This window comes from Limulus polyphemus, unplaced genomic scaffold (assembly GCF_000517525.1).
Source record: "Limulus polyphemus unplaced genomic scaffold, Limulus_polyphemus-2.1.2 Scaffold88, whole genome shotgun sequence".
Classification (NCBI taxonomy): Eukaryota; Metazoa; Arthropoda; class Merostomata; order Xiphosura; family Limulidae; genus Limulus; species Limulus polyphemus.
The window spans coordinates 204,964-216,042 of NW_013665698.1; the positions used below are offsets into that span (position 1 = coordinate 204,964).

An 11,079-nucleotide genomic window follows, 5' to 3' on the forward strand; every position below is an offset into this window, starting at 1 on the left:
TGAATCGTAGTTTTCCATATAGCTGTTATGTCGGTCTTCACCCTGTAACGACGTTCTCTGTGAATCGTAGTTTTCCATATAGCTGTTATGTCGGTCTTCACCCTGTAACGACGTTCTCTGTGAATCGTAGTTTCCCATATAACTGTTATGTCGGTCTTCACCCTGTAACGACGTTCTCTGTGAATCGTAGTTTCCCATATAACTGTTATGTCGGTCTTCACTAATCTTCAATTTCAGATTTGTTATAAATTATTATTCTCTTCTTTTACCGGAAACGTTGTCGTTTTGTCAGTTACTGACCAGAACGGCCTTTTAATTTTATTCTGCTGTTATTACTCAGTGATTGGTATAATCATATAGATTTTACTTTCATCTCGTATGCAAGCTTCTTAGGTATTTTACTTCAAACTCTCTTGCAAGGGTAAGGTTGAACAAAAATAAGTGGTCAGCCAAATCACCTTCATCGGAAGCAACTTTTACTACTATTCTTTCGCGAGATTTTTGCTATAACAAACATACAAATGTATATGTTATATTCACCTGTTCTGATCCATTGTTCTCTCTTTTGTAACAAACTTTCAAAATGGGCAGCAGCAAAGCTGGGAATGTCTATTGGCTGATGACGTAATATTTCACGCGTCACGTCTTCAAGTAAGATAATAAAACCATCAGGCAAACGAATTCGTCTTGAAACAATAGTTCGTAGACGTCTCGTCAGACGAGGATATCCGTGCTTAGTACTCATCGCCTTTCCAAAGGTCTCTAGAAATAAAGTAATCAGAATACGTTTATTCTTCTATACACCAATATCTAAGTTACTTTTTGTTTAATCTATAATAATAAATTAGAAAAATCGGATTCATCTAAGTTCGAATATTTTCATATAAATCTATTTACTTCTCTCAGTTTATAAATTGGTATTATCTTATTTTACAATAATTATTATTGGTGTTATTTTCTTATGCGATAATTTGTAGCCTTGAATAACAAAAAAAATATAGACTTGCACAATAATAAGCATATACTTTTATTTTAAAAAAATAATTTTGAAATTGGTATAACACTGCATAGCATCAGTGCTGAATGTACAGTATAAGAATCATGGCCCGGCATGGCTAGCTGGTTAGGGCGCTTGACTCGCAATCTGAGGGTCGCGAGTTCGAATCCCCTGTCCCACCAAACATGCTCGCCCTATAATGTGACGGTCAATTCGTTGGTAAAAAAGTAGCCCAAGGTAACTATCTGCATTCCATATAGTCTTTCACTGCTAAATTAGGGTTGGATAGCGCAGATAGCCCTCGTGTGACTTTGCGCGAAATTCAAACCAATAAGAATCACTGAAATGTTAATATTGAAGAATAGTGCTAAGATGAGTATATTTATAGCAGCAAGTAGTATCTTTAAATACTAAAAATAGATAAATTGATGTAATCATAACCACGACAATGTATTAGTCAATGTGAGTTTCTACATTATCTGTTTGTAATGGAGAAGTTAGGGTTTCTTTAAAATAAAGAGAACGCGAAATCATACTAAAACATTAAGCGTGACTGACACATAATTAACGTTGCACATATATTTCAAATACAAGTACCCCACCCCCCTATTCTCTTTCTTACCTAACTATGATCGTCTACAAAGATGCAACGAAAACGCTAGTTTCTAAAGATAAACGTATTTATTGTATTTATGTTTCTTCATAACAAATATTGGAAAAATGATGGTACAGCTGTATTGTGTTGTATATGAAAAGGAAATGGAAAAAAAGAAGAATGTCGTGTTTTCTTTTCCACCGAAAGCAAGTTTTATGCCTTTACATGAATACGAGACATGTTTTAAAATTGAATGTAGCTTATAATAATTTATATGTTTCAGATATATCAATAAAAATTCTAAATTTATTTAGAGGACCAATGCAATGTAAATTTATATATAAATATTATTACAAGCCTTGCTTAAAGGTATCTAACAGCTATAGCATAACCTATGCTTTAAGAATATTTCTCAAAACACATTATAAATAAGCATAACCGTTATAATAAACACACAGTCTTAATAAACACATTCATAATATACGTAGAATTATTTTTGTTTCTTTGATAGCTTATTCTAGTTCATCAGTATAAAAATGTTTATATGAGTTGGACTGGAAACCGCATTTAATAAAAATAAAACGTATGTGTTACAGTTAGTTCAGTAGCAAGTAGCATCTTTGAAAACCAAAAATACACAGAGTGATAGATAAATCAATTATTGTAATCACAACAGTTGATTAAACAGTTCAGAAGAAAATAACTTTTTTTTCATTTTCCAGAACTTACGACATCGTAGTTGAAATGTTAGTAAATCGTGGTATTAAATCGAATAATATCGATTTCAATAATACCTTCTGGTTAAGTTCATTTAAATGGACGGATTTTTTTCTAAACCAAGTATTCTCTTAGCTGTTCGATGTGAAGTTTTCAGCCATCAGTATAAAGTCCTCTCATGTTTTCAGTTTTACTTTTGGACAAGTAAATGATTAAGAAACGATACAAAATAACGTTGAATGTGTTTATTCTTTTATGAACACAGGGATTTTTTTCCCTTGGGTCCACAGATGCATATTTCAGAAATATAAACAACTCGACACGATGCGTTCGTGTATACAACAACCGTCTCGCGAGACTTGAAAAGTGACGTGAAACCGAAGCACGTAAACGAAACAAATGTCTGAAAACGCACAATTCCATGTACATCCAAAATGCAAGTTAGTATTACTAATAACTGTTGCTATAGGCAACACACGATATATACTATATGGTACATGTGCATGGTTAATGTATTTGTTTCAAGAACTTCAAAGTCAGTACTATAATCACATTGTAGTCTTTATACAGAAATTCTTTCCAGGCGTTTAGAAAATCTTCTTAATAACATAATAATCTTAAAATTGCAAATTATGTGACAGCAGTTATTAATAACGTTTTAGAGCTAAATTTTTTATGAATTAAAACTATAAGTTACCTAAGGCAGTCGCATACATATTTGGTGAGTTAGCCTCTTATAATAAAATAAAATCAGATGCAGTAGAGTTTTTAAACTTTTAAATAGCTGCTTTTGGGATAATTGATTTTGTGTATACAATTCATTTCAAGCTTTTAAAGTAAACCCCTTCATGATTTCCTTTATTTTACTTTGGCAACCTCTAGCTATACTGATGTTTGATCTATAATAACTTAACAATATTAAACTGTATCCATGTGAACAAAGAGGTTGAAGGAAGACTTATTGAAGTGAAATAAATTGCATTAGAGCTGACTGAAGTTGTGAAGTTACCATATGAGATGAAAATTGGTCAACTTCGATATAAGTATTAATAAATACACAACGTCTGTATATTTCGAAAGGTTATAACTTCTGGAAAATGTAAGATAAAGACATGCGGTGAAGTATATGTTTTGTTCCATCCCGCTAGTTTTGGTCTATTAATGAGTTTCAAGAAACAGATAGTGCCAAAAATAGTCGATGCTCAGTAAAAAGTACAAAGCATTCTGTAATTGCAAAATTCAAGCCCTTTGTTTTCGTTCAACATCAAACTGATATCTGTCATGTGCGGGCGCCATCTAACAATACTTATAAACAATGGAATTCGTACTTCAAGGGTACGGAATTTTCGTGTCTTAATATAACCATTAACAGACACAGCGTAAATGAAGACAATAACGCTTTTCAAAATATGTTTCTATCTTTCTGTGCTTAAGAATCATTTCCTTTCAAAATGCGCACACCAATATAAGACCCAGTGCATTACTTTTAAGCGTCTCTCGCCAACCCTATTGTTATAACGAAAGGAACAAAGAATCTCTTCTTATCGTTCTTCTGCTTCGAAGCTCTCTTGTCATTTTGTGGATAAATTCCCATGTTTTGGACGACCTCTCTTTCTTATCGCTTTTGCTTTAACTTCACTAGAAACCCCATAGTGACTGCATCCATAACGTTTGCATTTCATGTAAACATCACATCTTCCAGACTTGTACTTTCAATTGAAATTAGGGTAAATAAGACTTTCTGATATTCTTCCGGTGTACCTAAACTGATAAAGTTAACGTTGAAAACAGAACTTTTTGTTGGTAAATTATTTTGAAATGGACTTTCACCAAAATCCTAACACAAATGAGAGAATCATTTTTAAGTGAATTTTTTACTGCAAGAGATGAACCGATGAGCACAAAAATTATATTGTTCGAAAGCCCTAATATCGTTTTTTTATCGTTTGCCAGATATTATGATGACAAAAACGACCACTAATACCTGTATGATTGATTTCCGACGTTAAGGTTAATATGAAAAAAAAAGTCTATTAATTATAACAGTTAATTGCCAACTTAATCCGTTAAGCAATACCCGTTCCGCGTGCTGCACAACAGACTATAATAATCTCTACTGAAAGCATAATTCGTGCAAAATTATGATCAAAATCAAAACACAGAGAAACTATTTTTATTAAACATAAAGGAAAGAATCGCTAATACATATTTCCCATGGAAATACACTTTTCCTCACAAGTATCTATTAAATAGGTAATAGTATCTTCTCAGTTGCTAGTCTGTTAGATATTAATGTAGCACTGACTCTTAAAGAGCGTCCCCAGTATTTCAAAAATAACATTTTTCAAATTTAGCCAAAATCGAAATTCTAACCTTATTTCTACATAAATAACACATTTTTGTGTTAAAATCTTTACTAATTAACCTGTAGTAAGCGATTAAAAATTAAAGTCTAGTTTGTTATCGTTCCATTTCCATGGAAACGGCCCTAAAATCAAGCCAATTTTCCCTCGGTTGCACTACCCATTTAAGCCATATGGCCACTGCTATGCTAAAGTGGAATATTCAGCTTACCCTTACAGGTTTATTTTTAGACATAGTGAGCAACAGCAATAGGATTTCTGCACGGAATCTAAAGCAGGACATGAAAAGTAAAAAGCTTTCAGACAGGTAAATCATTAGGGGGAAGGGACGGCTAACGACAAAGCTATAGATTCCTTCCAGTTCTGGCATGGAAAAGCCTTAAGAAGTAACAAAGGAAACCTATAGGGGATGAAAGATGGTATTTTGGCAATATAATATCACAAGATCTCTTCTGACTCCATCCCACAATATCTCCTTTGTCCGAAAGGAGTGGACAGCTGGTACAATTATCGTAAGGCAGAAGCAAAGGGAGAACTTGAGGACTTCCATCATAAGCATACCATAGCACCAGCTGTAATGAACAGCATGAAATCAATATTTGACAAACTCTTTAAGCCAACTTTGCTTCAAAAATTCTTGGTCTGTATTACCCAAAACCCCAACTAGTCACTGAATCACATGATCTGGAGAAGATGCCTCAAGTCTTCATTTGCTGACAACAAAACTGTTTCTGGGCCGCTGTTGATGATGTGTGCACCTTTAATGAAGGTGTTACATTTACAATAAGAGTCCTTGAAGTAACGAAAATGACTGCACGCCCATACACAAGAAAATGTCTGGAGAAAACTGACTTCGAGTGGGTGAGAGAAGCAGGAAAGGGCTTCCTTTCCTCCAAGAAAGGAAAGCAGAAACGCGTGTCTCGTAGAAATGTTAAGATAGGCTTTGAGAAAGCTGCTACCAAAAAAGAAGAGGATGTTTATGTTTCAGGGGATATTAGATGAGGAAATGAAGCTAGGGTGGCTCCTGGTGTCTACAATAGGATGAGATATTTTAAATGTGGTAAATGCATATATTTATTAAAAGCTTACTGACTTTTAAGTGCAGAAAATCTTTAACGGATATTTTCTCAAAACGCAGTTTTCACTAGGGTCACCAATTTATTAGCATGATAACTTCACCATTAAAGCCAATATCGTCATGAAATGTAGCACACTTGTTGATATTAGACTCTTCCATAGCTTGGTTTTTTTTTTAATTCAAAAATCTTAACCAACTGTCTTGTTATAAGTCTAATTACCACTAACGAAGGCATTAATTAAAATGAATTGCCCATAGCTCGTCAACATTAGAGAAAATTTGCAAAGTTTTTAATTCAAGCTATGAGGATGTACACAAAGAGCATGTGTATCAATTTTCACATATTGTTATTATTCATAAGTAAAATTATGGTGTTAAAACAGTTTATGTTATGTATTTCTCTATCTCTGCCACTTTAATTATGCATATGACGTATATGACAGAAAGTGTACTTTCAGAGATTGTAACATCATACTTTTGTTTTGTATTCAACTTGAAGGTTATAAGAAGTGTTTAGCAGTGTTTCGTCAGCATGTAAATTTGCCCAGTTTTAAGGGTCAGTGCTATCTTAATTCATGTAAACTTGCCTTTTTATTTAAGTTTTATGTGTTGGATTGGTCTCCTAGTTGGTCAAGGTAAGCTTATGGACTCACACCGTTAAAATCCATGGTTCGATTCATTCCATTGGAAGAGTGCAGGTAGTCCATTGTTTAGCTTTGTACTTGATTCCTAGTTACTCAACGCTAGGCTTGAGGGCTTATATATACACTGAAGTCGGACTTCGAACAGAAAATAAAACATATTAATAGTGTAGTTTTACGCTTAAACACAAATATCCTTTGAACTCCGGTGATTCAGCGGTAAATCTAAGGGCTTATAACGAAAAAAAATCGAATTTCGATACTCACGGTGGGAAAAGCACAGAAAACTCATTGTATTAGTTTTGAGCTTAATAACAACAATAACAAAATCTAAGTCAAAACTGAAACTCTAATTCCTTGGTAATTAATATGACAGAAAAATCATGTTAAACAGATTAATATTAAATATGCCTTTATTTTACAAATTGACAAGTAGTTAAAAATTAGTATTCAAGAACTAATGTTACTCGTTATATGACTAGCGGGATGATGGATCATTTTTGAGACAACCTTCGTTCTACCTTAAACATGAAATTAGTATTCAAGAACTAATGCTACTTGAAAGATGACTGGCGGGATGATGGATCATTTTTAGAACAACATTCCTTCATCATCCCGCCAGTCATGTATCGAGTAACATTAGTTCTTGAATACTAATTTCATGTTTAAGTAGGGTAAATATTTAGAACAACATTCCTTCTACCTTAAACATGAAAGTAATTTTTGTTTAATGAACTATATTCACAAAGAACTGCAAACACTGATTAACGTTCCTTCTCTGGTTCTCACTTATCTACAAGTAAATAAGCGCATGTACATAATACGTTACACGTAACATTTTTAGACATTAGAGACAGAATTTATACACATCTGTTTTAGTGTTTGTTATAAACTAAACCATCTCAAACAAGGTTAAAGCTTTGTACAGAATTACTCAATTAGTTACTCTGTTGCACTGAAAAGTTCTTCGCTGTCTTATTTAGTTCAATTTCGAAATTTATATGTGAAAATTAAATGATCTGATTTCTATAATAATGATAATGTCAATATCACATTGCAGACAGACACGGAGATAAACAGAAAGACAGAATAGCTAAGTATATTTAATTACGATAAAAAATTCTTACCTAACTAGTGAAAGCAATGCACTTCTGCTGTTTTACACCGTCACCATTTCTTAGGCCTAATACTTCTATGTGACAACAGATATTGCGCGTAGCTGTACGCGTATTTGATAGTCTCACACTACAGTCAGTATACAGGTAACTCGAGCCTACAGAATGAGTTTTGTCGCTTTACGTTCGCGTGATTGGAGTAGGCAGGGACCGGCTAATAATTGCTACTGAATTTCATTTACGTTTCGATACAGGATAAGTTTAAAACGTAGCAACTGTGTTATATTAGACAAACCAAACAATAAGATAAGTCGTCGTTTAATTATGAACGCAATAATATTGTTCAAGTTCTTAAAATATAGTTATTTGAAACGGAAAAGAATACAGGAAACAAATAAGTTAAATCCCCGAAAGCGTCACGCTCTTTCAAATAAGCAAACATGCAAACGAATACAAAAAAGAAACTAATGTATTTCTTAAGCTTTTGATAAGTTTCTTTCAAAATGCGTATTTCTCAAACACAACCTTCAAAGTGCTTCAATCATTAGCTTGTCGTTCCAGATTTTTGGTCATTAATTAATTGACAATGGATTTATTTATTGCAATTCCTTTCCGTTTAAGAATTGAACTATTAGCTTCAAAGAAATCAATATTAGCAATTTAAATTTCTACCTTTAATCAGTCTTTAACTATGTATAAATGTACACCATTTCCTCAAAATAATATTTTTGTTTGTCCTTGTTTCTCTATATAGTAGTATTCATATCGACACATGGTTCAATAATTTCAACATTTTAAACATCTCGTCTTTTCTTTTGAAATTTGATGATTTTCTTACGTCTAAACCAGACTTTCCGTTACAAATAAACCTTTAAAAACTTTTGGCACTATAAAAGTGAGAATCAATCCCATTTACAGTTCAAAAACAAAATCTGGACAAATCGCTTGTTGTGACAGTTACTGCTGCTCGTCTGCCCTCCGTTTACTCATCAACCTGAACCGTAAAGATTTCTAGCCTAGTCTAAACGTTTAGACCATGTGTCGCATAAGGCCCAGTCTAAATGTTTAGACCATGTGTCGCATAAAGTCTCGTTTAGGTTGGCAATTATAATATCAAAGAAAGTATTATGAAATTCATTCTTTTCGTTCAAACTTTAATTTTATTGTTTTTGAAGTGAGTTTGTTCAGCATGATGATTGTATAAAGGAAGGTGAAGTTTTGATCCACGATAGTTGTTAAGGCAGACATTTTTAGAAATGTAAGAACGTGCTTTGTTCTTTTTTTGCCATACTTTGCACAGATGTGAAGACAAAAGTCACTGTATCTTTTTTTTTAATCAACGATAGGTTGTTTTCATATAATATACAAAATTTCACATACAATCCCTTCTTTAACAGCCATTGAAATCCGTAGAAGATTAAGTGATAAAATTTTGTTTACATATTCAAAATATGAAGAGTACATTGAATCAGTAGTATAAAAATATAATACATAATGCATAAAACGTTTCAGCACAAACATTAAATTTTAAGTGAAAAATCTGATAAGTTAAAAACTACTCTGGGACTTGAGCCTGGACTTCTAGATAACAGAGTTAATGCTCTATCCAAGAGTACAGGCCGCACACGTTAATTTAGACTTATAATACTTTTTACTACGAGTATGATCACCATACTATGTTATGATAGGTACAAACACCATATTACAAGAAGTTTATCTCCGATTTATATTTAGTTTTAAATTTCAATAGGAAACAATGAAAAGACAATATTTAACATTATATTTTAAGTGAAAAACGTCTCCGGGCGCTATTTCTGTTAGCTAGAGGTCCTGGACTCAGTTTTCGATTTCGTTTTTTCACTTATCAGTTTTTCACTTAAAATTTAATGTTTGTGTTGAAACGATTTATGCATTATTATCAAACTAAAGTTTACTGCAACCAAGTCAAATAAAAGTTAATCAGCATTTCTTGTCCATTTTACCATATTTATTCGTCTACTATTTAGCATTTTTACTGTCCTTATTCTACCTACCATGATCGCTCGGTGACATTAAGACTCGGCATGGCCAGGTGGTTAGGGCACTCGACCCGCAATCTGAGAGTCGCGGGTTCGAATAACCGTCCCACCAAACATGCTCGCCCTTTCAACCGTGAGGGCGTTATGATATGACGGTCAATTCCACTATTCGTTGGTAAAAGAGTAGCCCAAGAGTTGGCGGCTGGTGGTGATGATTAGCTGCTTTCCCTCTAGTCTTTTACTGCTAAATTAGGGACGGATAGCGCAGAGAGCCCTCGTGTAACTTTGCGCGAAATTCTAAACAAACTGTGACATTAAGCAGTTAATGTCGAAAAGCTTAATATTCGTTTTGTTTTAGACGCTTTCAATGTAATCAAGTTTAACTGTTTTACCTATAAATATACAAGTAAACCAAAACGTGGCAAAATTGTCTTATGTGCAGCCGTTAGAAACAATTGTGTGATATTCAGCTTCATTGTATGATTTACAAGAGATAATAACTAGCTGGAATAAACAGCAGGTTCAGTAAATGTTCAGCAAAGTGTAAATCGGGGAGGAATACCAAAACATTGATGCAAACACACGGGTAAATAAATAAACAGGATCTTTACTAATAAAAAAAAGTATTATTAACATTATATTAGTCTGCGCCTAAATCCTATTGTATAGCTCGTGGCTGATAGAACAAAGAGAATATTTTTATAATTCTGCATAAGACAGAGACAGGGCTCAGAATAATGATAATGCACCCTTTTCAAGTTACGCTAAAGTCCTATTAGTATCCTACAATTATGAATTTACTTGTATCAATGATCATTCATCTTATACGTACTCAAGGGAGATAAACTTCAACTCATATTGACTTGTACAACTTATCGTATCACCCATCAAGAGGCTATAACGCAGAAATAAGTTCAACCAAGTATAGACCTTATAAACATATTATCACGATATACATCCTATGCCTATCCTAAAGGATTAGAGCAGGACATCTACACCAAAATGTGTCTGGCCACACAGTATATGAAACAATTGTGGAAATGGTAAGTAAAATATTACATAAAAGACATATACTACTGTACAATTAATCACAACGCAATCTGTTAATACTCTACTCTGTTTCTAACGGCTGCACATAAGACAATTTTGCCACGTTTTGGTTTACTTGCTTATTTATAGGTAAAACAGTTAAGCTTGATTACATTGAAAGCATCTAAAACAAAACGAATATTAAGCTTTTCGACATTAATTGCTTAATTCACATGGTAATGGGGTAACATTTCAACAGTGTATAATTTACTCTGGTGCAATAAATTTTCACAGGGCAAGGGGATAACATTTTTTTTAATTTTTGAAATCATTGGTGGGAAACTAATTTCTAGTATGTTTCGAACCAATCTAAATATTCAACAGTTTCATGTACAAAATTCAAAGTTTTGTTTCATTCGAATGCAATAGTAAAGAAATAAATAATACTTATACACAATAAGAACTAGTATTTCAATGTAAAGAAATAAATAATATTTATACACAATAACAACCAATGTTTCAATGT

The 11,079-nt window shown here is 33.1% G+C and overlaps 2 protein-coding genes across 2 annotated transcripts in view; one reads left to right on the forward strand and one right to left on the reverse strand.

The window, feature by feature from the left end:
- The window catches only part of LOC106468373 (abnormal spindle-like microcephaly-associated protein homolog), a 13,098-nt gene extending 5,454 nt beyond the window's left edge, over window positions 1-7,644 (reverse strand). Inside the window, exons 1-2 of the mRNA XM_022397454.1 lie at window positions 7,519-7,644; window positions 541-762 (exon numbers count right to left, since the gene is read on the reverse strand). Coding sequence (XP_022253162.1) covers window positions 541-745 — 205 coding nt within the window. The 5' untranslated portion in view covers window positions 746-762; window positions 7,519-7,644. The remainder of the gene's footprint in view (window positions 1-540; window positions 763-7,518) is intronic.
- LOC106468381 overlaps window positions 4,846-11,079 on the forward strand; it is a 15,422-nt gene continuing 9,188 nt past the window's right edge. The window contains exon 1 of the mRNA XM_013928806.2: window positions 4,846-4,979. Within this exon, the coding sequence (XP_013784260.1) occupies window positions 4,846-4,979 (134 nt within the window). The remainder of the gene's footprint in view (window positions 4,980-11,079) is intronic.